Source organism: Danio rerio, chromosome 25 (genome assembly GCF_052040795.2).
Source record: "Danio rerio strain M-AB ecotype USA chromosome 25, GRCz13ab, whole genome shotgun sequence".
NCBI classification, from domain to species: Eukaryota; Metazoa; Chordata; class Actinopteri; order Cypriniformes; family Danionidae; genus Danio; species Danio rerio.
This window is the reverse complement of record NC_141045.1, coordinates 24,974,084-25,001,903: the sequence shown is the minus strand read 5'-3', so window position 1 is coordinate 25,001,903 and position 27,820 is coordinate 24,974,084. Positions and strand designations below refer to the sequence as shown.

Below are 27,820 nucleotides of genomic sequence, written 5' to 3'. Positions count from 1 at the left end.
ACTAGGGGTTATGCCTGTAGTTACAAATGAGCACACTAATTTGTAGACTCTAAGGTGCAAGACGTGTCTGGCACAATTCGTTGCTCTTTCCAGACCAGCGCAACTGTAATTTTCATGTTTTGCGCCATGTTGTTTAAATAGCAAATTAATTTGCATCGGTTTGTGGACTCATGGGTGTGCTGGTCTAACAAGTATTATTATTAGTAGTAATATTAGTATTTATTATATGCTTATTTATATGCAAGTTTAGATTTGTTCACCTGTCGGGTTTTTGAAACATGTGCATCACCATACTGTATGGAGCATAAGAATAGGACGTGTGTTTGGATATAACTCAGTTTTTTAATACACTTTGTTATTATTGTTCATTGGTTCGTTTGCTGGAAATTAAAACTAAATTTAGAAATAGGTTTGAAACAAATCTTTGCGCTTAACAAACAAAGTTAAATATGTAAGCTAATGGATGTCTTAAGTTGAGTGAGTTTCCTTACTCCACGAAAGTAAAGGAATAAAGTAAAGAGTAAAAGTAAAGTAAAGAGGCTGATTGGAGGAGGCTCATTCTTTATCTTCATGCTGCAGATGTTCTTTTTACCTGTTTTCTTGCTAGTAAAGCATTCAGCTTTCCCACTTACAAAGTCTGCCATGTAAAAAGCAAATGACAAATGGCGCGATGCAACTTATGGGAGATGAGACTCTGATTGGTTTAATGCACATTATGTTAAAAACTTACCCATAACTCACTCATTAAGAGAATAAGCACAACCCTGTAAGACCATGCGTTGGAACCCAGACCATATTTTCCCATCCCTCTATCTTGTACCCCTACTCCTTCCCCTTGGCCCTTAAAATCAAGTTTGAGAGGGAAGGGCTTCAAAATTTACTTCTAAGAAATGGGACAGCACTACAGCACCTGCACACATCATCATATGTCATTGTCAGCTCTTGCTTCATATGAGATCAGACGATCATGACTGCTGCAGTTTTTCCAGTTGTGTTATTTTTTGGTATTTATCTTCAAGAAATTACTGAAGGCATATATTATGTTACCATAACGATCTAATGTGGCAATAAGATCGTAACTGTACTGCACATTTACACAGTGGCCATAATCATCTTTGTAAACAGCAAAAACAGCAATAGCAATATAACAAGCTCATTCCCTGCCACCTAGACTTTTCTGACAGGGTATTTGAGTGTCATCGAGTGTCAGAATGTTGCGGGACTGCTATACAGGAGTTATTATTATTGATTATATATCCATAGATCCATTTTTCTTACCCCTAGGTTTTGAGTGTGGTTCTGAAAAATCTCCTTTCGAAGCGCCATCTACACTTTCCCTTAAGCTATACGCCTTCAAGCTAAAGAGAATTAGGACACCCCTACCCCTTCACGGAAACGCACAAAATGAGGGGTAGTGGTAAGGAGAAGGGCTAAGGGGTAGATCTGGAATTGGGCCTTAATGCTTGTGTGCCATGCGCTATATAGACTTTGCGCTTAGATCGTTAAAATAGAACACCCATTGAATCAATGCACTCTATATCACCTATAACACTAAAAAAACGGACGCTACTAACCAAATAAACATGTATTCAGTGGGACTTTTTAGGCCCAATCTCAATTCTATTTTTGTACTCCTATGTGTGTGTGTGTTTGTGTGTCTGCGCTATGTATGTGTATGTGTCGGTGTGTCACGTGGGAACGGTGGGCAGTGAGGACTAGCCTTAAAGGCCCAGTGCAAAAAAACAGCAACAACCTTTTCCCAGCTTTAATACAGACACTCCAACCAGCTAAAATAAATAATCTGATGGGTGTTTTGAGCTGAAACTTTACAGACACATTCTGGGGACACAAAAGATTTATATTAAATATGAAAAAGGGGTAACCTATATGCCCTTTAAAACTGAGTGTGAAGGGGAAGGTTTTTTATTTTATTTTATTTGTTAGTACACTTGTTGTGTTAACCACTTATGTGTCTGATGATGTTGTTAATATTTGTTGGTTCTTTTTTAGAAAACACGGTGTAAATTGTATTCTATTTCATGAATACACTAATATATAGATGCTCTTACAGTTAGCAGACATGGATTACATCCCACAAAAAAAGTAAATTCTGAATTTCCAGATGAGCTGACAAATAGTGACTTGAAATTGTTTTGTTTTTTTCTTTTAAAGGTGTTTCAGTTCTAGTTGCCCCTAACATCCCACTACATGTAGGAATGGAAAGCCAGCAGCAGTTCTGTTTGCAGACGCCCCCCAGCATGGAGCGCATGCCTCTGCAGTACACTGTGTGTGTGGGACACAACATTAAAGTTGTCCATCAAGAGTCAATGCGACAGCTCTCCACAATCAGACGAGAGCTGCCAAACATGGATGTCTTACGGTACAGCACCTTTGCAAACATTAATTTCACTGTATTTCAGTAATCTTTTTTTTTTTTACTTTGACTTTCTAGGGATGCAAAATATTGCTTGAAAATTTAAGATTTGTCAATGTTATGTCTACTGTTAGAACTGGAACAAGCTGCCCAACGAGTGGAAAAGAGATTCAACGATGTTACTGTATATTATGAAGTTTTGATTTCTGACCCATTTTGAATGATACACTTTATAATAAGGGTCTATCAGTTGATGTTAGTTAATGCATTAGTTAACATGATTTAACGGTGAACAAGACATCTGTTTAAGCATTACTTAATCGTGTTAATGTTATCTAAACCTGTAAGAATGTGTTAATCAACACATAATATACGAGTTAAGTCTGATTTAGTTTATGTTTACTTACACATAGACTAGGGCTGCACGATATTGGAAAAATCATTGCGTTATTTAATTTTGCTGCAATTTATATTGCAATATGAATACAATTTCAGCAGATGACTTGGGCTCTAATAACATATATAAACTATTAACTGATATTTACCAAGTCTTTAGTAAGTAATTTTTTACTAGGTATTTATTTATTAAGTATAGTTATAATTCATTAAAATACAGTTAACAAGTCATGAGTTATCTATTGGCCATCTATAAGGCACAGTTATAAATAATTAACAAACTATTAACTTTTATTTAGCAAGTCATTTATAACTCATTAACTAACAGTTTATCAATGATCTGTTAACTAGTTATAACGTATAGTTATTTTAAAGTGTTAACGACTAAACATCCATTAATGTTATTTAATGCATTAGTTAACAAACAAATAATGAGCAAATGTTAGTAACACATAATGTTGGAATAGAGTACACTTTACGATAAGGTTCCTGATTCATTTAACCAATGCTTTGTTAATGATAAATTATGTCTATATATAAAACAAAATGTGAGTGAAAACTGAGGTACTTTCCACTTGAACACTCCAAAACTGCCACATTATTTATGTTTGTAAGTTCTTTACTAATATGATTTACCTTTAACAAAACATTAGTCAAGGGAATTAGGAACCTTATTGTAGTATACGATATTCTAACATTATCTAATGTGTTACTAACATTTGTTTATGTTAACTAAAGTGTTAGCTAACATTTTATTTAACAGATTAACATATATTTAGTTTATTTAACAGATTTAGTGCTGAATAAATGTATTGCTCATTGTTAGGTCATGCTATATAATCCATGAACAAATGCATTAATGTATGTATAAGATATGTAATGCTGAATGAAGGCATTGTTCAGAAGTAATTAATTAATTAACGTTTACTAATACACCCTTATTGTAAAGCATTATCAACTAATTAATAATAATATCATATTTATTAAGAAAGAATGAACAAAAAGAGAATGAAGGAATGCAAATGATGACTAAATAACCTGCATAATACAGATTTTTATATTTCTGAAATAATTCTATCACTATTAACCATTTGTAATGTACTACAGTCGATTCGAATGTCATCACTCGATTGAATTGCTGTTATTAGTGGTTATCAGCTGATAGATATAGGCCAGTAGAGACCAGAAGGCTGTTATCATCCATCCACATGGATGATTAGCTGTAGATCACATACGGATGTGGCCAGAGGGTTACAATAATTATTTATATTATTTATTAAATTTCCCATTAATTGTATTTTATTAAAGTCTGTCCCTACCCCAACCCTAAACTCAACCCTCACTGTAATGGAAAAGCAGATCTGGATCTGGAGTCTTCTATATTAGTATAAATGATTAACCCTGTGAATGGATGATAACCCCTACTGGCCCAGCTGATAACCACTGATTACGTCCATTCAATTGAGTGATAACATTCATAGCAGGTGTGTACTAAAATGTTAAACCTTTAATATCTACCCTAAATGAAGACATGTTTCTCTTAAGGCTTCCTTTCTGGAAGCTTCTAGCAAATGTGGACTCAGGGGCCAAGCTAGAGAGAGAGCTGAGGACCTTCTCAAACCGGCTAAAGCGGCATCACCTTGGGGAGGGAATCATCAGCCTCGACGAACATTCCACAACTCTCCTCACCAACATGGTGAGTGATTGTTTGACATTAAAGAAATTCTTGTTCTATTAAATCACCCTGGAAGAACATTTAACACTTCCACCTCATTGTAAATGAAAAAGCATTTATTTAATCAAGCTGTAAAGCTGACTCTTTTTCCAAAAAGGTAGCATATACCCACTTTCTTAGCCCACCTGTTAATGTTTTTTCTTATATATACTGTATCATATACCGTTTTATATATATATATTCATATATATAATATAAATTTGTTACATATAAATTTCAGCAGTTGCGGTTTAGACAGCTGCTTTCACTAGCCACTTTGACTGGTTGAAAATTGTTTTAAATTGCCAGTGCTGGCTCGTCACTAAAGATTAGTATGTTAGTTTAGGACCGTTTGTCAATATGCATACAAATGTGCTCTTAAAATCGAGCAGCATCATGCGCACAGTGACACAGTGGCGATCCTCACTCACTGACGAGGGTTAGAGTGATGTGCATGAGTGTTTTTATCTTGCGCGTTCTTGTTTCATTGCGTGAAGCAACCGTGCCTGGAAATTGAACTGGTGCGATCATTTTTAAATACACTGGAAAAAAACACATTACTCGTGGATCCACAGTCCTGCTACTTTCGAGAGCTCAAGATATATATTTTTTTATTTTTTTATTTATTTTTTTTGCAGCAGCTGTTGCCGCTTTCACTTTTACCATTATTTGAATAGATAATTAATAAGCCTAACGTTAACTGCGTGCATGTGATCATCATTTTACAATCGCACACAGAATGTTTTTTCACCTGCTATATTTTGCTTGCAGATATTTTTGTTAATATGGTTTGGGACCTTTAGTCTGGAAAAAACTACTGTGTATAGTTTTAGATAAATGAGAATATATATATATATATATATTAAATGTCCTTTTTTAAGAACTTTTTGTTGAATACAAAGTGTATGTATACAGCTATACTTAGCTTGTTTTGAGACATTATTTAATAATTGTGGCAAAGAAAAAACTTGTTTGGTGTGGCCAGAGAAAAAATGGTAAATCCTTAGTGTTTAGCCCTAAAAAGTCATGTAAAATTAAGAAAATAGTTAAATTAATAAGGAGGCAAGTAAATATAACACAAAATTAAAAAAAAAATTTGCATGCCAAAGTCATATTTATGTGTATAAAAATCTTTTTTCTAACAATAAATTTGTGGCTAGTAAAAATGGCGAGTGGTTAGTAATGTTGGAAAACTTCTAGCCATAGTGGCTGGTGATCAAAAAAAGTTAATGTCAAGCTCTGATTATAATCAAAAATAATCATAAACACAAAGTTGTTAGAAATGTAATGCTATTTCATTTCATATTGGCCCTGGGGAGACTTATGCACGGATCTACAGCATATCTCTGCCTCTGACCTTCAGTGTAGGCTGTTTAATCTTCAGCCGTCAGCAGCTCAGGCTCTGCACCTGTTGAGGCTACACGCCTTCAGGCCTTCATTTTCCGCCTCAACACACCACTGGCTCGCACAGTCCAACAAGCCAACTAGATTGCATTGTACATTACAAGTGAACATTTTAAAAGTGGTCATTTGTAAAAAAAATAAATAAAATACTGTAATTACTTGTAATAATTAGGTCATGAATTTTTAAATATGGTTAAATAAAACAATTGTAATTAGTAACATGGTCATTCTAAGTGTATATATTAGAGTAACATTTCATTTTATAAATTTGAACAACTAAAACAAGTGTCTAAAACAAGTTTCACGCACAACCATCTCTAGGGTTTACAGAAAATGGTCCGAAAAAAAGAAAATATCCAGTGAGCGGGAGTTCTGTGGGTGCAAATGCCTTGTTGATGCTAGAGGTCAAAGAATGGCCAGAGTGGTTTGAGCTGTAAAAAGGCAACAGTAACTTAAATAACCACTCGTTACAACCGAGATCTGCAAAAGAGCATTTCTAAATGCACAACACACCGAACAGTACTAGTAATATATATATATATATATATATATATATATATATATATATATATATATATATATATATATATATATATATATATATATATACACACATACACACACACACACACGCAACAGTTCTGCCTTGTTCTTGAATCTGATTGGCTGATAGCTGTGTGATATTCTGCCAGTAACAGCACTCTTTACCCTTCACCTTTGTGTATTACTCCGCCCACATACAGCAACAAGCTGAGGACACTCTACAGTTTGACAAATATTGCTGCTGTTGGGCAACATAATGTACTTTTGAGGCTTTTTCAGTGGAGAATGTAGTTGTTTAGATTGCAACTATGCACTTTATTTATAAGGATAGAGCCTTTTTCTAAATATTTATAATTTCTGAGAGACGTCAAAAATCAGAATTGCGGCCATTAGCCTGTCTATGAGTACAGATGGTTTATGTTGTCTATTCACAAGATGGCGTCAAGACTGCAAAATAAGCCCTTAGAAGAATAAAATGGTGTAATTTCTAAATACAGCTGATCAAATCATTATTAAACTGGTAAGTGTTATTCTGTCGATCTCTCTCTTTTGTATGCTGTAGTGTTGTATTTATACCATATAACTGTAGTGTATTGAGTGTGAAATGGGACTCAGTAGGAGTGTGTGTTGTGTAGGCAGAAAGAAAGAAAAAATGTCTGCATGTGTTTAAGGTTTTTCCTTATGGCAAATACAACAGCAGCCTGGTAGTAATTGTGCTGCTTTTTTAGGGTTAATTATTGTGATATCCCGATTGCAACAGAGATGTACTGTAGACTGTAATAGACTGTAATACTGTAGGGAGACATCTCTGCAGACGGATGGCATTTTATGTCACATTCAGCCTTATAATCTTAAAATGTTTTGTCATCACTTTAGACATTATGATTGAGAATCATTCAAACAATACCTCATTGTGACATTGGTGAATTAATAACGGCTTCTGCAGATGTGAGTGAATAGTGGAAAAAAGTAGTTCCTAATACAAAAGGGTTTTTAGACTGTCCGTGTTTGATTGTCTTTTTTTATATACACGATTATGCCGTCGAGCTGTTGTATAAATGTAATATCACACTTGTAGCAGTGCAATATGGCTGTATATCAGCACTGGTGCTACACTAAGGCATGCCTCCTTACAGCCATGGCATACAGCCATTTCGCACTGCTACAAATAGATATATATCCAAATATATACTTTTTTTAGCCTTCTTGTGATTGTTTAGAAAGATTTAGTTTAAATAAAGAACCATTGATTAAACTGTGTTGTTTAACAGAGATAAAATATTGACCATAAAAAAATGAAAATACTTTTATTTCAGCCAAATTAAAATAAATAAGAATTTCTTCAGATAAAACAAAAAACATAGGAAACATATGAAATTTAGTGAAACGTTCCTTGTTCTGTTACAAATCCCTTCTGAAATATCTGAAAAAGAATTACAATTTTTGTTGGAGAGCTAATAATTTTGCTTTCAACTGTATGTGTAATGTACCAATTATATATAGATACACTATAAGAGACGACTATGAATAAACAGTTCTAATCAAATGCACACCATTAGTGTTAGCTAATGTGGCATTATATAAAGTATTTGAGCAAATCTGAATCAGATCCTCCTAAGCCATTAGGTGCTTTGCGTGCATGTGTAACATTTTGTTCTAAAAACAGATTTAGCTTCCTTGTTTAATCAGGTTTATAATTATCAATAGCCTTAAACTGAATTATAATACATAATTCGTCAAACTATTTTAATCCGTGCGCTTTTGTCGTACCAAACCTGTATGACTAAATTACACAATTCGCTGTTCATTTCCATGTGGTTCGTTGTGAGGTTTCTGAAGGTACTCATTATAATCACAAACACAGGGTCTGGCAGAATACGCTTCGTTTTGATACCGACTTGCATACCAGGCAGTGTTACCAAAGGACGCACGGGAACACTGTGTTCAAGTAGAAACGTCTCACGTTAAAAGCCACCAGCTGGGCTGTTAAGTTCAGTCTGACAGAACAAAAACAGTCAGAGCTGGTCAGTGTTGTGGACTTGAAAGGCTTCATTTCTCTAAGCGGATCTGCAGCCGCTGAAGAGAGGTCAGGAAAATGCAGCGCTTGATCCCCTGAGAGAACGACACGTCTCTGGTTCACTGACATGTCAGCAGGGTACAGGATTCCAATTAGGTGATACTTCCACCATCAAAATCTACGCCGAATTGAGAGAATCTGAATTTACAGTGCTTATTTTGCTTGCACACATTGCTAGTCTTAAAGTCAACAGTTAATCTGTGCAAGTTTATTCACTGTGCTTTCTGACGAAGTAAATAAAAACAAATTGCGCCTCCTACTCGCACTCTAAAAAATTTCAATGCTTGAGTTAAAACAATATTTGGAGCTTTGTTGGGTTATTTTTTAACATTTATTGGGTTATTTATTAATAACTCAACCCATTGGGATAAATATGTGCTTTTTTTCCGGGGTATTGTTTAACCTTTATTGGGTTATTTATTAACTCAACCAGTTGGGTTAAAGTTTTTGAATTTCAACAGTCAACTAATTTAACGGTCACATATAACCTCTGTATTAATATGCGTACATAATGTTGATTTTGCTTTCTAAAGTTTATTAGGCGATAACGCAATAATATGGTTGTTATTTTTAATCAAATTACCTCTCCGTGTCATGATTTTCATGTCCATTTTACCAGCACTCTAGATTATAAAAATTATATTATTAAATTACATAACCCAATGCATTGGGTCAAAATAACCCATAGTTGGGAAGGTACTATAAAAATCTATAGTTCCCCTTCGGTTGGGGAACTTCAGTGCTATATAGTGGATTTGATCTTGGGAAAATCCACGTATGGGAGGATTCGGATCAGAAGCCGCTTGTCTGAAGAGTATTGAACAGCTCAATGAATGAAATGAATTGGCAGCGTAAGCTTGCGCAGGTGTGCTGCATTGCCAATTATCCCAGCATATAAGCACACCTGGAGCGAGCAAACACCATCCTTTTCGCTTCAGATCCTTTTTGAGTGAGTCGATGAGGGTTCTTCTTGCTAATTCAGCTCTTCAGAGCGAACGAGTGTCTCCCGGTCCAGAGTGGGTTTTCGCGGCGGCAGACAATCGAGCTGGGTTTCTCCCTTGCCTGCGGTTCTTTGGGTCCGGTCCTCCAGAGCGGTGCGTATTGTTGCTAAGCTTTCCTAAAAGAGCAACACAGTCGTGCAGCACGTCCTTTTCAGGATGGCTCTCCGACTGTGCGTTTCTGGATGCGGGGGTTTCCTGGCTCCGGATGATGGACACGATCACTGCATTGCATGTTTGGGGGTCCAGCATGTTAATGCGGTGCTCGCGGGCGGTTCATGTCGTCATTGCGATGCCATGACCGTTGCACGGCTAAGATCGCGGCTAACTTTCGTTAGAGAGCGAGCCACCCCAGTTGCCTCCTGTTGTAAAAAAGCAGCGGGCGCTCGGGCAGATCTGAGGGTTCCAGTGGGAGATAATCCGCCGCCCAAGGGCTCCCGGACCTCTCGCTCCTCACAGCGCTCCATCCAAGCTTCGGGCAGTGGGAGTGATCCATCTAACCAGATGGTAGCTCTCACGCTCGCTGACACCGGAGATCAGATGTCCTCCGCAGCATCGGAGGGTGGGCTTTCACTGTCTGACGAAGATCGGGACCCGCTCGCCCCCTTCGGGCAGGTGAGCGCCGTCAAATCAGATCTGAAGCGAACATGTTAGCCGTGCTTTCCCGGGCTGCTTCGGCTGTGGGGTTGGAGCTGGTTCAACCCCCAGCTCCGCGGCCGGACCGACTAGATGGGTGCTATGTAGAGGACCAGAAGGCGAAGACTTCGAAGCCTCTCGTCCCCTTCTTCCCAGAAGTGCACAGTAGGCTCACGCTGTCTTGGAGGGCACCTTTCTTTGCCCGTGCTGGGTGTCCCTCTGCCCTCACCGCCCTTGACGGCGGAGCTGCCAGGGGGTATGAGGCGATCCCGTCAGTGGCGCCTCTACGTGGCGGGGTTTGCCCCGCCTCCCGTCCAAAGCCTGTAGGTTGTCTGCCTCCCTCAGAGCCTCATTCCTACAGGCCGGTGTGCCTCTAGGACAGGTGTCCAGCCATGTTGTTGTTTCAACGGATGCTTCTGACACGGGCTGGGGGGCCGTGTGTTTCTTTACTTTGTCCAGTTCGGGCTCTGCGCATTTATTTCGACCGTACTCAGAATTTTAGATCATCTGAGCAGCTCTTTGTCTGTTATGGCGGTCGGCAGCAGGGAAGTGCCGTATCGAAACAAAGATTATCCCACTGGATTGTGGATGCCATTTCACTCGCTCATTCGAGTCGAGGTCAGCCCCCGGGAGCTTGGAGCGTTGGAGCGTTGCACCCTCTTGGGTGCGTGCACGCGGCGCCTCTCTAACAGACATCTGTAGAGCTGTGGGCTGGGCGACACCCAACACATTTGCAAGGTTTTACAATCTGCGAGTGGAGCCGGTTTCCCCAAGGGTATTAGGTAACCCTTTGGTGATTGAGGAAACAACTCAGTAGGGTGTTGAGACACGCTTGCTGCGCCATTCTCCCTAACACGGAGATACGTGCGCCTTTTTATCTGTCAGTAAAGTTCTTCGTCAGGTGAGCCCTGCAGATTCCTCCGTGGCCCCCAGCACTGACTCAGCGAAGGAGTCACTTGCTGGCCCACTACGTTGTAGGTCTGCCCGCTGGTCAGCCCGCGTTTTGGGTATTGGTGCCTGCTATGCGTGATCCCCACTAGGCGATCCCATATGCTTATTCCGCCACAGTTAAGTCCCCCCCCTGGGTGGACCCGTGTCTTCCCTCTCCGCTAACCACTTTTTTGCTATGCGTACTCCCCCTTTTTAGGGCTAGTCCATATGTAAATTCTGCCATCTATCCCCCCTTGGGTAATGTATGGCCACCGCAGCGTCCTCCCTATCGGGATTGCACGCTTCCCAACGAACTTTCATATTTCCTAATTATCTAGATGCTCACGACTTCCCAAAATATATATCTAAATCCGTAAGACTTCTGTTGAAGTAGGATAAATTAGGGCCAGGGACACGTTGGAGGACCGCGCCTCCCATGATGTGGGTGCGTCACGCTTGCTTGACTATCCCCTCAACAGGGCGTTGGTAAGGTGCAGTCATTATGGCGCTTTCCATAGTTCTCCCATATGTGGATTTTGCCAAGATCAAATCCACTGTATAGCACTGAAGTTCCCCAACTAAAGGGGAACGTTCGAGGTTACAGAAGTAACCCTTCGTTCCCCCCTGTTTGAAAGTCTCTGAAGAGAAAAGGATGGCGTTTGCTCGCTCAAGGTGTGCTTGGGATAATTGGCAATGCAGCACACCTGCGCAAGCTTACGGTGCCAATTCATTTCATTCATTGGCCCGTTCAATACTCTTCAGACACGAAGGGTTACTTCTGTAACCTCGAACATTGGGTTATATGAAGGGGTATTTTAAACCTAAAATACCCTATTTTAACTGAGCAATAATCTGTTTTAATTGGAAATAAGTTGTCATGTTAAAACACAATTCTGCACAAAATTCCAGTTTGACTTTGAAGTATGTGGGAAATAAAAATATAACATTATTGATTTTGCTAGTGCACATTGTTATTCTTTAGGTGAACAATTAATCTGTGCAAGTTTGATCCACTGTCCTTTTTTGATGACGATGTTTGTGTAAAATATGCTTCAACCACACACATACAACCATTACTTTGCCTCAAGTGAAAGATGAGAGAAAAAAGACAAAAATAAAACCTGCCTCCTCAATATTACATTTTTGCTGGAAGTAAGTCATCATGGTAAAATAAATTCCAGTTTATGCAGACTTTGAAGTCTGATAAAAAAAATGTGGAATGTTTATTTTATTTAGGTGAAAAATTAATCTGAACCCTGCTGAAAAATCCAGCCTAAACAGCCCAAGCTGGTTGGCTGGTTTTAGCTGGTCGACCAACATTGTTTTAGAGGGGTTTGGCCATTTCCAGGCTGGTTTCCAGTCATTTCCAACCTGGTCTTAGCTGAGAGATGACCAGCTAATACCAGCTTGACCAGCTTAGCCAGGCTTGGAGCCCAGCCAAAACCAGCTATGTCCAGCCTAAACCAGGCTGGTTAAGTTGATTTTAGCTTGTTTTAGATGGTCATTTTTCAGCCTGACCAGCTAAGACAAGGCTGGAAATGGCTGGAAATCAGCCTGGAAATGGCCAAAACCCCTCGAAAACCAGGCTGGTTAACCAGCTAAAACCAGCCAACCAGCTTGGATTGGTTTAAGCTGGATTTTTCAGCAGGGTATAAATTAATCCACTGAAAACAAATCTGAAAAACTTTTGCGTCTGCATTTGGAGTGGCTTTGATGTTTTCAGAAACAATATTCTTTTACACATAAGTTTTAAATAGTCCTACTGACCATTCTTGTGTGAGATTTTGTAATGTGACAATTTTTTCCTCTTTTTTGATTTAAAATTTTTAAACATAGCAGAAAACACTAAACTCTAAGACAACCAAGTAGACAACCAAACAAACCCCATACAACAGTCAGACTTCCTAGCCAAACCCAGCATTGAACTGGGAGAGATTCTGAATACTGTATTTTGTCAAATGCTAGCTATTGATTTTTTGTAATTCTCTGGACCATAATTAAAATTAAATTGTAAGCAATTCTCTCTTTGTGCCATGTCTTTTGGAAGCTCTGTGCCTTTTCTGCTATAACATTAGCACATCTGACCACACTCCTTTACTGCGCATGGTGAATGTGCAACCTGAAGAGTTTGTGATCTCATTAACTCGGATGTATTTTTTTGTATTCCCCAAACTTTGTTTGCTCAGCTTACTGTGTTAAAGCCAATGTCTCCCTTTGCATTGAACTTTGAGCGTCTTACATTCAGAGATGTTGATTATGTCCACACAGCTACATTACACATCAACTAAAGTTTAAAATATGGCATTGTAGTGGACCACCCCATTAAGTTGTAGTCTTAAGTAGTAACCAACTATTGCTGTCATCATATAGCAAGAGTTATAGTTTTACCAAGCCAATGTGACCATTATTTAGAACACATCGCTTTAAAGTGAGTTTTGTTTCTTTTTCCTTTTCTGCAAATATGGACAATCATCCTAATTTTGTTGTAAAATATCTGATATTCAGATTCTCAAATATACGCCACAACATGTAATTCATCATTTAAATAGCTTAATAATTAGCATATTATTTGATCCATGACTTGATTAATGCAATTAAAACAATTGGGACAAAAGCTGGGTTTCTTTCAACCTGTGTTAATGCACAATTTCAAGTATTACATGAGAAACAATGATGGAAGTTACAAATTTTAAAATGAAAAAAAACTCTTAATTTATATATTTTTTCTACACTCACATGAGGTAAAGTTGCACATTATCATCATCATCATCATCATCATTTTCATCCGCTTATCTGGGGCAGCAGTCTTAGGAGAGAACTCCAGACTTCCCTCTCCCCAGACACTTCCTCCAGCTCCTCCGGGGGGATTCCAAGGCGCTCCAAGACCAGCCAAGAGACATAGTCCCTCCAGCTTGTGCTGGGTCTTTCCCGAGGCCTCATCCCGGTGGGACATGCCTGGGACTTTGTCTCTTTGGCTCACCACAATGCACCGATCTGCCTGTCAATCTCATGTTCCATCCTTTCCTCACTCGTGAACAAAACCCCAAGATACTTGAACTCCTCCACCTGGAGTAAGGACTTTCCTCCAACCTGGAGTTGGCAAACCACCTTTTTCCAGTGGATCACCATGGCCTCAGACTTGGAGGTGCTGATTCTATTGCCAGCCGCATCACACTCTGCAGCAAACTGCTCCAGTGCATGCTGAAGGTCCATGTTCGATGAATCCAATAGAAAAACATTATCTGCGAATAACAGAGATGAAATCCTGTGGTCCCTGAACCGGACCCCTTCTAGCCCAAGGCTGCGCTTTCAAATTCTGTCTATAAAAATTATGAACAAAATTGGTGACAAAGAACAGCCTTGCCGGAGCCCAACATGCACTGGAAACAAGTCTGATTTATTGCCAACAATGCGAACCAGACTCCTACTCTGTCCATACAGGGACGAGACAGCCCTTAAAAAAGTGCCTCTGACCCCATACACCCACAGCACCCTCCACAGAATGCAACGAGGGACACGGTCGAATGCCTTCTCCAATAACATCACTTACCTCACCATGCATTCATCGGTTTCACTGTACATTAACAATAAAATTATTTAATTATATAAAGAGTGGCCTTATAATTATTATTTTATTAGTATTATAAGTATTTTTATTTTTATTTTTTTTATTTAAGAAAATGTAAACATAAATCTATATAAATGTGAAGAAAAATGTGCTATTATACACAGACTCGTGTCTTTGATTATCAGATTTGGTAAATTACAACAGACATTATACAAAAATAAAATACAAAACTTAAACAATGAGAAATAAATATTTTGTAGGCTATTGGGTAAACACAGACAAGCAGCATAACACAGTAAAATAATTATAGACCATTATAAAATAACTGCCAAAATAATACACCTGAGAACAAATAATAGGTTTAAAAGACCAAATACTGTATGTTAGATATACACAAGATGTGATAAATATCTTGTTTTAACTACAATGGAGAGATGAAATCCAGCGGTACATCCGAGATGGACTGGCCGATTAAAGCTGCTCTCAGCGGGGAAGGTGATAACGAATCTTGTGCTGGCAGGCTGGGGGTCAAAGTCCGCTACCTTTGTGAATAAACTGCTGATTTTAGTTTAAAACAACTACATTCTAGCCTGAAAAACTCTTAAGACTCTTTTGTAACACAACAAAGGAGTATTTTTAAAATCGTGGGGGTTTTCTCCACCACCGTTAGCTTTCACTGGTTGGGCTGCAATGCATTAAGGAATACCTATGCATCGTAAGATCGCATAAATCACCTCACAATGCATCCTCTGCAAGGGGGGTGGAGCAAGTACACATCCGGGAACTTTATCTGTACTTGACAAGATGTGAACTTTGTAATGGAATAGTACTTTAGCGACGGTTGATGACATTTCACGAGGACACAAGAACGCAAGTACAGACCAGAACCTCTGATTTTATAATGCCTGCCTTGTCTACAGTTAGTTACTTGGTTACCAATACTACAGTCAGCTTCTCTAACTTGAGGGAAACTCATCTAATTTACTTTTTTTTTTTTTTATTTGAGTACTTTGAAAAGATTGGCTTCTTGTTTTTATTCAATCATTCATTTTTCTTCAAGGTCACCACAGTGGAATGATCTGCCATTTATTCCAGCATATGTTTTACGCAGGGGATGCCCTTCCAAACACAACCCAGTATTGGGAAACACCCACACGCTCACATACACTACAGACCATTTAGTTTATTTAGTTCACATTTGAACTGTGGGGGAAACCGGAGCACCCGGTGGAAACCCATGCGAACATGGGAAGAACATGCAAACTCCACACAGAAAAGTCAACTGTCCCAGCCGGGACTCAAACCAGCGTCTTTCTTGCTGTGAGGCGACGGTGCTAACCACTGAGCCACCAGGCTGCCTCATTCTGATCAATATCCGGCTAAAATGTAAGACCACCCACCTTGAAGCATCAAGTAAAGTCTGTAAGCTATCTGATACACATACCAATCTTTCCCATACCCCAACCTGAATAAACGTCTTATATAAACTGCAGTGGAAAACCTTCCCTTGTGCGACAGCAATACAAAACTTCAATTGGGAAACAATCCCAATGCTAGTTTCCATTTTAGCTTGAAATAACACGGTCATGAGCGGAACCTACAGCTTGACTTGGAATCAGTCTGGTTATAAAAACACTTGCCAGTATTCGCTATTTATTGCACAGATTCCTCATAAGCGCAGTGCTCTGCATGCCTGTACAATATGATGAATATAAATGACATTATTGCTGTATTTTTCTCAGACGTTTGCGACGTCATGGTAAAAACATTAAAAGGAGCTAGAGCATTGTTACTGTTAAAATAATCAATAAAATATTAATTTGAAGTTGCTATTGCCAACTACTGCCATCATCTGTAATACCGGATTGCCCACAAAAGCAATAACAAACATATTGTGTGTTGATGAAATTTGCTAGCCAACAGCAGCAATACTATAGTTTCATTAGTAAAGCTAGAAGAAGAAAAATGTAAGTGGAACTTTCAATTATAAACAAAATTTTAATTATAAACCACAAATACACTGGGTCTCTTATTTTGAAATGGCCACTTTCTACTACATCTAGCTGCTCTTTCAAAAATGATGAAGGGGATATGCATTCATACATTTATTTACAACATATTACAATAGAAAAACTATTAAAAACACTACCTGACAAGTTTTATAAACAACAAATAATAACTTGACTTCTAGTTGACCATTTGGTATCAGAAGTGGCTTATATGAAAGGCAAAGGCCTCTAAATTATGCTTATTTTACCAAAATAAAATACGATCATGCCTTGATTTTTATTTATTCAATTAGGACAGTAAGGTCTGACTTTGCTTAGACATATGATATAGAGTATGTAAATAATGTACAGTACAGATTATAAAATCATGATACACTGAAAAAAGAATTAACATTGTGTGTGGCGGCATGAGCTTTAAGGACTGCATATATACATCTCTCCAATAACTCAAATAACTTATTAATAAAGTCACCTGGAATGGCAAAGAAAGCGTTCTTGCAGGAGACCCAGAGTTCATCAAGATCCTTTGGATTTATCTTCAATGCTTCCTCCTTAATCTTATCCCAGACATGCTCAATAATGTTCATGTCCGGTAACTGGGCTAGCCAATTCTGGAGCACCTTGACCGTCTTTGCTTTCATGAACTTTGATGTGGAGGCTGAAGTCTGATAAGGAGTGCTATCCTGCTAAAGGATTTGCTCTCTCCTGTGGTTTGTAATGTAATGGGCCTTCCCCTTACTGAATGTAACCACAAACCAAGACTTTTTCCTTCACTAAACTTGACTGATTTCTGTGAGAATCTTGGGTCCATGCTGGTTCCAATAAGTCTTCTGCGGTATTTGTGATGATTAGAATGCAGTTCAATAGATGATTCATCAGACAGATCTACCCTCTGCCACTTTTCCAAATAATCAACCACAAGCAGGGCCGGCGCAGCCATAGAGGCGACCTAGGCGGACGCCTAGGGCGGCAGAATAGAGAGGGCGGTGTCCCTGACACTACCCTCACCACCCATGCCCTATATCCGCGTAGGGCGGCCGAATAGAGAAGGCGGCATCCGCAACACTACCCTCACCACCCGCGCCCTTAGTTATATCCGCGTCTAGTGAGGTATAATACCCCGTGCTTTCACTTTAGGATTGAGGGCGGCGCGACCGTCCTTTGCCTAGAGCTGCAGTTCAGCTTGCTCCAGCCCTGACCAAAAGTCAAGTCTTTGTTGCTCTTACAACTGAGATCATCAACAAGACTTTTAGTCAGGTAGTGTAAATGTGCGGTTCTTTCTTTGTATTTAATTAGATCACCCAAAAGATGTAAAATTTGTCGACATTTTCTCACCATGTCATATTTTATTTATTTTTTCTTCTGTTAAACACAAATATGTTTTGAAGAATGACGGAAACCTGTAACCACTGAGTTCCATTGAATTTGGTTTATATATTGTCTATAGTTACAGGTTTCCAACATTCCTCAAAATATCTTCTTTTGTATTCAAGAAAAAAAAGTAAAATAGGATTTTAGTATTTGGGTGAACTATCCCTTTAATAAGCAATCATAAATTAAGATTTATTTGGGACCTCTTGAATTATTACTTTTGTTGTAGCGTTTAAGACCTTAAATTTGATTAAACTGAATTTAAATACTTTTTATGAACCTGCAAATACCCTGGTTTTATTTTATTACAGTTTTACAAACCTAATAAAAAGCTTTTTATCTGTCACCTATTTAATAATGTGTGCTATGTGTGATTTATAAACAACCCTTAGATATCATAAGTCACTGGACGTGAACTGGAAGCTGTTGAGACTTTTATTTTAGTATGCTGATGTACTTGATGTACTGGGCTTTTTTTCAGAGGATCATTCCCTCAAAGCAAACTAACAGAAAAGAGCTTAGAATGACCAAGAGGCGACACTCAATGGAACGTTCCATTGCAACAGCAGCGCCCAGCAACAGCTCCGGATTCCACCATTTTGGAGTGAAAATGATCGGCCGTCCATTGGATCTCATTACTGTCGCGATGGCAAGCAGCTGCTTTGTTTTTTATTTATTTATTTAAAAAGCGGATCAAAACTGTGATACAACCTGAAAAACGACAATACAACAACTTACTATCACAATCATCAGCACTTTTAATAGTTTATTTACCAGACTTATTATATGCTGTTGTTCTATTGGAGTTTTCATTCCAAAATGGCCGCCACGCCCTCTAGTGGCTGTTTCACAAATTACACTAGAGTGGTCATTCTAAGCTCTTTGCTAATGGTAAGAGGGATGTGCTAGAATAATGCTATGCAGTTGCTATGGAAACCATGCAGTTGACCTTAACAGAAGGATCGCCACTCAAAACATGAAAGCCAATTTTCAGACTTTGATTGAAGATTAACACACTTTAACACTTTTCCATGTTAAAACGAGTTTTTGTTCTAATTATCAGTGATTTCTAATATTGCGCCAACACAACAACTGCATATAATACTAAGACAATGATCACCTCAGGTACTGATTATGTGTTTTATTTAGTGTTAAGTGCTACCAGTGTGAGTTTAAATACAGTTTTATGTGACACTTATTGCCATACTACTGAAAGCAGCAGCAGATAGATCACCTTAGATCTTGAAAATAAAATAATTAGCAAGCTGTTTGAAAATAAAAGTCAGCCAAATTGCTTGTAATCTTGTCTTGTCGGGTGTTTTTAGGACACAGTGTGAGGAATGTGAACTAGTAAAATAAACAGACTTTAAATTTTGTATTGACTTTCTAGGACCACAGCTACCTCAATGGCAAGAAAAGGACGTCTAAGAGACAGACTAGGGACCTTCCTTTTGTTAAGCTTCTAAACATTTCCATCACCCTGTCCCCGTACCTGAGTGTGGACACACAGCAGTTCCAGACTTCCATCCAAGAAGGCATTGAAGACTACTGGCTCAGTCTGCCCTCAGGACCACAGGGCCAACTGGTAAAACTGTCTGCTTGTTCTTTATCCTCGTGCAGATGCTCTGTTTTCTCACTGGTGAAGCGTTCAGTTTTTCTACTTACAAAGTCCACATGACAAATGGCATGACACAACTGACTCTTACAGGGTATATAAGATGAGACTCTGATTGGTTTAATGCACGTTATGCTTAAACACACCCATAACTCATTGAGAGAATAAGCACAACCCTGTTACCCTGGGCGTAGAGCATATTTTTCATCCTTAAAATAGCAAAAGTGTATTCGTACACACCCTTAATGCTTTTGCACCATGCGCTTTAGATTTTACGCTTAGATCGTTAAATAGAGCCCAAAGTGATTTTTGTTGTATTTTTTGTTGTCATTTTTATTATTTTTTTGGTGAATTTATGCTAACTTTTTCTTAGTTTTATTTTTATATTAATAATAATATATTATTATGTTATTTTAGTGTTTTAACCTAAAAAGTTGGTCTTGATAAATAGAATAGCAATGACTTGACATCTCTTGCTGAATTTAAAAAGCCAAATAAAAAAAGAAAAACAAATTATTTTACTTATTATTAATAATATTATTTTTGGCAGTAGTTCAGGTTTAGAAATTTTATGTTGCTTTTTGTTTGGAAAAGAAAATCGGGTTGGTGTCAGAACCCAACGTCAAGCCAACGTCAATATCAAACATCAGACAGATGATTTTTATTTAGGTAACTCTCCAACGCAACCTAAAAACAACTAAATATCAATGTCTAATTATGTTGCAGCTTGATGTTGTGTGGACGTTACCACTATGACTTCTATCAGATGTATTTTGGTTGCCATACCTGATGAACACATGTCAGTATTTCACATATGGTGCTGGTTTAAGATGTTGGCTCGATGTTGGATTTTGTTGACTTTCCAACACAACCTAAAATGAACCAAATATCATTCTCATTTCACAAGGTTATTAGACGTCAAAATAACATTGCTGTTAGATGCTGGCGAATTAAATCTGACCTAATTTTGACGTCCTATGTAGTTGTGTGTCTTCTAGGTGTTTTATAGGGGTTGTTCAATTGTATGGTTTGTAGAATAAGACAATATTTGGCCAAGAACTTTTTGACAGTCAGGAATCTAAGGGGTTCAAAAGAATCAATACATACAGAAAATCACTATAATATTTGTACAAATTAAGTTCTTAGCTTTAAATATTACTAATCATAAATAAAAGTTTTGATGTATTTATGGTAGGAGATTCACAAAATTATTTACATAGTACTGTAATATTATAATTTTGACACATCAAATGTATTTTCATCTATTTCCACTAATATACTCAGCCAACATCTAGCGACACACTTTTTATACACAGTGCAGACTTCTATAGACTATTTCAATGTGGTCATGTCATTTACTCATGAACATGTCTTGCTTGTTATCAAACTATTTTAGAACTGTAACAAGAGGCAATTCAATCATAACTTAATGTTAAAACAGCTATAATGACATTATTTCTAAATATGTGGACCTTTTTGGGTTGTTTGAATCTATAGAAATTAAAAATGTAAAGCAGAAAATAAGTTGGGACCGTTGTTTTGTTTACATCCCTCAAAATGCTCAATATATAGTTAGTTGACCCATACATTACCATTATTGTTTCTCATAAGGTGCCTTTGTTGACTCGGTGGAAAGGAAAGTACAGTGTGAAGCTCAACATCACGAACCCTGAAGCCACGACTTGGTTTCTGGACAAAGTGGACAGCTTACATAGCCATTTGGGCATGGAGTATGTCATCCTGGAAGGCGGGGAGGGAAACCCTTTTGAGGAACAGGCCCTGCGCCCCCCTCTGGAATTGGTTGGGGATGAATATATCAGACTCTTGGCTGACTTGGCAGAGAGGATAGGGGACAATGCTATTGTGACCTCAGGAACAAGGTATATGGTACAAATCAATTACTTTTATTTTGCCAACTAGTCCAAGAATCATTGTTGGAATTAGTTAAGCCTTTGCACTTTCGGTGTAATGCTACTATCTTGAAAAATATCTAGTAAACTATTATGTAATGTCATTATGTATAAAAGATATCAGTTATTAGAAATAAGTTATTAAAGGTGCAGTAGGTGATCTGCCTAAATGCTAATTGGTTTGCATAATATCTATATATATATATATATATATATATATATATATATATATATATATATATATATATATATATATATATATATATATTTTTTTTTTTTTTTTTTTTTTTTTTTTGGTTGCAAAGGTCCAGACACAAACCACTCTTCATCCGCATGAGTGCACTACAGTCAGACTGGAGTTATTCCGGCCTCAAGGGCATCATTCCATCCCTGCTGCATCACAGTCTTCTGGGATATAATTTCTTCATTCCTGATGCAGTAGGTAATACCTGCTCACACACACATAAATATAATTTTTCTTTTTTTGTGAAAATGCATACCATAGATAAAGAAAACATTATCTTTCCACTATCTGCCACACAGCTGTAGATTACACAGAATTGTACAAAATAAATCCTTTCCAGGTCACATTTCACCCATAAATCTAATATGAAGATAAAAGATTACTTTTTTAATAAGAGTTGAAGGTGCCATAGAATGTAATGACGCAATATATTAAATTGTTTTATGATTTCTAAATTGAAGGTACAGTTTGTGGTTTTGGTAAGTTATTATTGCCCAAAATTGTTACTACCCATTATTAACAAAAATTATCCAGAAAGGGTTTTACAGGACCATCTTTGGAACTGGCCCTTTTAAGGTGTGGTTGGCTTTGACCATATTTGTAAAGGTCATGAATATTAATGGTCTCTACCCTGACACTGAGAAGCTCATGTCAGTACCTGATGCTCAACTACTACTACAAATAAATTGCTAATTCATATATCCTGCATTTTAAGTTTAGACTTGCTGTAAACAGATGTGACTCTCATGGCTCCCTGCTTTACAGAACTGCTCCTTTACTCTTCTTTAAAGCCTGTCCAGTTTTCAAGAAAATATAATTTAAACTAAAATAAACTTTAAATTAGGAAAACATATCATTGTTGTAATGTCACTAGGAAACTTTGTTGCCAATCAAATGCTGTCTGAGGTGTGCATATTGAGAATCTGTTTTGGATTGTCACAGTATTAATTTTTTGTTCCAATTGGCCTGTTTTTACTGGGCATTTTATAGAGATTTACACGAGAACATGTACTGAACTTTTATTATTAAGTTATAGGTATATCCAGATTTTCATTCTATGGCACCTTTAGTAATTTGCAAAATAAAAGAATTATCTTCATTAATAACTTCCAAGCAGCTATAGAGACACATAATGGTACAGTTAAATCTTTACCAGCTTAAAAGTCACCCATAAATCCAATATATAAATGTATATTTTAAAAAAAGAGAGAGAGAGATAAGATATAAAACATTTGGCTTGTTTTTTGGACCATTTAGAGCAGTGTTTCTCAACCCCATTCCTGGAGGACTTCCAGCTCTGCACATTTTTCATGTCTCCTTAACCAAACACACCTGATTCAGATCATCAGCTCATTAGCAGAGACTGGAAGACCTGTAATTGGTGTAACTCACAAAGGAGACACACAAAACATGCAGTGTTGGTATTCCTCCAGGAACATGGTTGAGAAACACTGATTTAGCGGTATAGCTATTTTGACAATGAAGGAATAAATATACTGTATCCACTGCTGTGACATGATATTGAACCAAATTAGACCATGTGGATATATTACATATTCATCAAAACATTCCTTTCAGTGTCAGGATTTATACTAAAAGTACACCGCAGCTTGGGTATTTTTTAACATCTAAAAGACGAACGAAAAACAAATTTGTCATAAGTGTATTTGGACCTTTAAAGACAAATTTCTGTAAATTACTGTAATAGAAAATCATATAAATATTTTACTGTTGTTATAATCACCACTTGTACCATCTAAGGAAACATCATGTCTTTCAACGAAAACAAAAACACACTTTGGGTGATTCAATAAAACATACATAAAAACATTTCTATTAATTTTATTGAATATACAGTTTTTTACGTAAATAAATTACATTTCTCTCGCTCGCAGGAGGCTCTCTCTCTCCTGAATTGGTTGGCGATGATGAGCTCTTCATTCGCTGGCTGGGGATTGCAGCCTTTCTTCCTGTCATCAGCTTCCAGACACCTCCATGGGTCTTTGAGAAGGATTGGGTGAGTGCCCCTAGTGTAGGTCATGGACCCCTTATGAGTTTTAGCTTTCACCTGTAACCAAGCAATCAGAAAGTCAATCAGAGATTCTTTTACACTGCTAACATAAGTTCGGGAATGTAATACTCATACACGCCATGGTGTACCATGAGAATGTCCCTCTCAAAACACTAGTTAAATACACAGCAGAATATCTAGTCCCAAGCAATGATATTTTTGAGCCTTTAGAGCCCAGTTTGAGTTATAGATTGGTAGAGAGGATCCTCCAGGTGGCTGTTTTTCTTGCGTTACTTCTTGCTTGGCCTTTCCCTAATATCACCTGTGGTTAAGGGTCCATCTGGTCTGCATTAACATCTCTTTAAAATTTATGACCCTCAATCTCAACTGTAATGAGAACTGCTAGACCAGGAATGATAATGAATCACTGGATAAGAGTGATTTCCAGAGACAATTACAGGTTTCATATACGATTTGACTTTACAGTCCATAATAGGGGTGGTCAGTGTTGTTTTGTTTGAATCATTGATAGGCTAGAAGAGTTACACTTCTACAAATGGACAAATATAGCAAGGGTGGACTGGGACAGCATTTTAACCCAGGCTAGTTATTGTTACCTCAGTCCACATAAGAATTCGGTAAGTAAAGGGGGGGTGTTGGTGGTTAGGTAACTAAAAAGCAGGGGGGGAGGTGCGGTTGATCCAGCGATTAGTAATTGATGAGGGGAGGGCAGGCCAGATTCCCTGTGGCGGGCCAAATTGACCGTCAGGCCACCAGGAAATGTCCCGGTGCGTCCTATGGCCAGTCCGCCCCAGATAGTTATATTTAGCAGAATGTAGAAGAACTTTCGTACTTTTGTGGAATATAATGAAAGAGAGAAATTTGAAAGAAAACTATTTAGGTGCTAAATTTTAAAGCTTTAAATATTTTTCTAAATACAATAGAAACAACAGAAGTTTGAGTTATTATTCTCAAAAGTAACACAGCATCTATAAAACTGCTTTTGAAATGTTCTTTGGTGTATCCACGTTCCCATGTTAACAAAATTATGGGAAAGTTTTAAGTGTCAAGTGGATTTACAGTGAATAAATCATGACAGATTTTTTTTCCGCTCCTTTAGGAACTCTATGCCTATGTGAGAATCGTTACTGGACCATAAAATGGTTTTGATCTTGGATCATGGAAATTATCTTGACAATTTTAACCCTCTTAAATCCGTAGTCGTTATTTTTAATTTTTAATATGCTGATTATACTAGACATTGTCTCTTGCTGTTATTTCAATTCTTGAGTTATTTCCCTCTGAACTCAGCGACTACACTTAGTATAAATAGGAGCAAAACGGGAAGCCACATGCCTGTTTTCTCTATTTAAAATTAGGCTGAGCGCAGGCAGTTATTCAAAATTCATCTCATGAAACTGTTTTCATCTAGAGGATACTTTTTTTATGAATGTGGTTTTGCTTAGTTTCCGTCACCAGAGACTGGCTATGTTAACTGATGGATGTGACCTCTTAAGGAATGTTAAAAACTAACCACACCAGAACTAGACAAGAATGGTGTTAAGAAAAACTCACATCCTCTTTCATATAAGTTTATTAAGCATTCACTTTTCTGTCTAGGTTCTAAACCTCACCAGGTTCTACATAGCCAAGCATCATGACTTCGTAGTTCCTCTGATACTGAAATACGCAGACGAATGGCAAGAGACTGGAAACCCCATCTACAGACCACTGTGGTGGCTTAGTCCAAATGACCCAATCACTTTCAGCATTGATGATGAGTTTCTCATTGGAGATGAGGTAAGCAGCTTTTGGAAAAGTAAGATAATGGGCTCTATGGTTAGGTTTTTTCTTTGCCACTGCAGCCACTGCAGCCACTGATTGTCATTTATATATATATATATATATATATATATATATATATATATATATATATATATATATATATATATATATATATATATATAGACCAGCTAGTGAAGTGCTGTGCAGGTAAGCCTCACTCCTCTGACCTCCTAAATGTGCTCTAGCGACAAAAACTAGAGGGGTCTTTAGCCCCTTTGTTAGAGCAACCGACTCCCATGTGAAAGATTGCCGGTTCGATCCCAGCATGGAGCTGGGGGGGGTGCATATACTATATACTGTTTATAAATGCTTTGACATTTCTGAGTTAGTCTAAGGCTCAGCTGCTCAGATCAAGTTCTATGATTGATGATTCCACCAGCAGAAAACAGTTAAAAGTCCTTGAAAGAGATTCTGTGCCTGTTTGGAATGGCATCATAATTCAACATTTACTGGGAGAATCCAAGATTTTGGGTGGCGAAGGTCTTTTATATAAGTGGCATTTAAGTTAAAAGGTAAGCTATTTTCAGCTTGTTATAGACCACTCTTGCTTTTGATTTCTGAATCAGTTGCAAAGGTTTTACAGAACTGACTGGAAAACCTATGAAGAGAGCACTTCTGTTGTCTAGCCTGGACAGATAAGAGCTTGAACAAGGAGTTTTGTAGCTTGCAGGAAGGGCCTGGTTCTCCTAATGTTCTTTTTTAGCCACATTTCGGCCAATTGTATCAGAGATCTTAGTCTTTTAGGCATGACCTAAAGCTCATGACCATAAGTAGGAAGGAACAAGAGTAGGAACATAGATTGGCTGGTAAACCTTTGCCTTTTTGGCTCAGCTCCTTATTCAAAACAGACTGGTGCATTGACCACATTGCTGCTGCCATTGCACCAATTCATTCTATCTCACATTCCATTCTTCCCTTACTCGTGAACAAATACCCAGTGTACTTGAACTCCTCCTCCTGGGGCAAGGACTCTCCTCATACCTCTTATATGTTGTATAAGGCAAATCTGCATTGCCAGGCATCCCTACTAATGTTGTATGTGGAGTTGTGACTATTGATCAGTTGAACTTTGAAGTTCCTCTTTGCACTGATAGAGAAGAGCTTTGGGTTTGATGAAATAACAAGCAGGACATTCTTGGCAAAGTTGAGCCAATAGTGATTATTCTTTATTCAACAAGATTTCTGACATCAGTCGAAAATAAGATAAAATGATAAAGAGTGTCATTGGCATATGTGATATGAAAAACATGTTTTTGAATGACAGATACTCGAGATACCATGTAGGTCAGGGGTGTCCACACTCTGTCCTGAAGGGCCGGTGTCCTGGAGAGTTTAGCTCCAACCCTAATCAAACAAACCCTAACCAGCTAATCAAGCTCTTGCTAGGTATGCTAGAAACTTCCATGCAGGTGTGTTGAAGCAAGTTGGAACTAAAGTCAGCAGGACACCAGCCCTCCAGGACTGACTTTGGACACTCCTGCTGTAGGTAGAGAAGAGGAGTGGTTCGAGATCTAAATCCTGAAGCACCTAAGTATCTAGATGTTGCCACTTCTCAGAAAGACTGATAGCTTCTGGGACAAAGACAGATAGCAGAATTTGGTGGTTCATTGTACCCTGCTCTCAATTCAAGCACTAAAACTTGCAGAAGCTGCTTTTCAAATCATCAGTTTTCACCTTGTTGGATCTGTCTATTGCAGGCATGGGCAACTTCAGTCCTAGAGGGCAACTGTCCTGCTGAGTTTTGCTCCAACCCTAATTAAACACACCTGAACAAGCTAAACTGTATCATCAAGATCACTAGAAAGATACAAGCAGGTGTGTTTGATTTGAGTTAGAGATAAAATCTACAGGACAGTGGCCCTCCAGACCCATCTCTGCAATAGATAGATCCAACAAATTGAGAACTGGTGATTTGAAAGCAGCACTTGCAAGTCTTAGAACTTTAATCAAGAGTAGGGCAGACTCATTTGATGGTCTGCTTTTTACATCGGAATGGTTACTTTTAAAGGAAGTTATTCTTTGTAAAAAAAAAAAAAAAAAAAAAGGCAGAGACTTGGTTGAACCCAGCTTGCTTATTTAAGTTATATTCTAATTATTAGAAGAGGTACCAGACTGTGGTTTCTAAAGATGCTGGGAGTTCTGAAACAGTAGTGTCCCCAAGTCTGCTTACATGCT

At 38.0% G+C, this 27,820-nt stretch overlaps 2 protein-coding genes across 6 annotated transcripts in view; both read left to right on the top strand.

Annotated features, from left to right (window-relative positions):
* The window catches only part of LOC147837707 (uncharacterized), an 838,558-nt gene that overhangs the window by 553,112 nt on the left and 257,626 nt on the right, over positions 1-27,820 (top strand). The gene's annotated exons all lie outside the window — the stretch shown is intronic.
* Positions 1-27,820, top strand: part of si:ch211-236l14.4 — a 69,868-nt gene that overhangs the window by 35,180 nt on the left and 6,868 nt on the right. The window contains exons 1-8 of one of the 5 annotated variants that reach the window (XM_087312372.1): positions 38-1,939; positions 2,011-2,380; positions 4,316-4,466; positions 19,411-19,605; positions 21,247-21,515; positions 21,851-21,987; positions 23,685-23,806; positions 25,421-25,600. In XM_087312372.1, coding sequence (XP_087168498.1) covers positions 2,217-2,380; positions 4,316-4,466; positions 19,411-19,605; positions 21,247-21,515; positions 21,851-21,987; positions 23,685-23,806; positions 25,421-25,600 — 1,218 coding nt within the window. In that variant the 5' untranslated portion in view covers positions 38-1,939; positions 2,011-2,216. Of the gene's footprint in view, positions 1-37; positions 1,940-2,010; positions 2,381-4,315; positions 4,467-19,410; positions 19,730-19,917; positions 20,149-21,246; positions 21,516-21,850; positions 21,988-23,684; positions 23,807-25,420; positions 25,601-27,820 lie in introns of those variants that run through there. The other 4 variants (XR_015526517.1, XR_015526516.1, XM_087312371.1 and 1 more) reach the window with 4 other exon arrangements.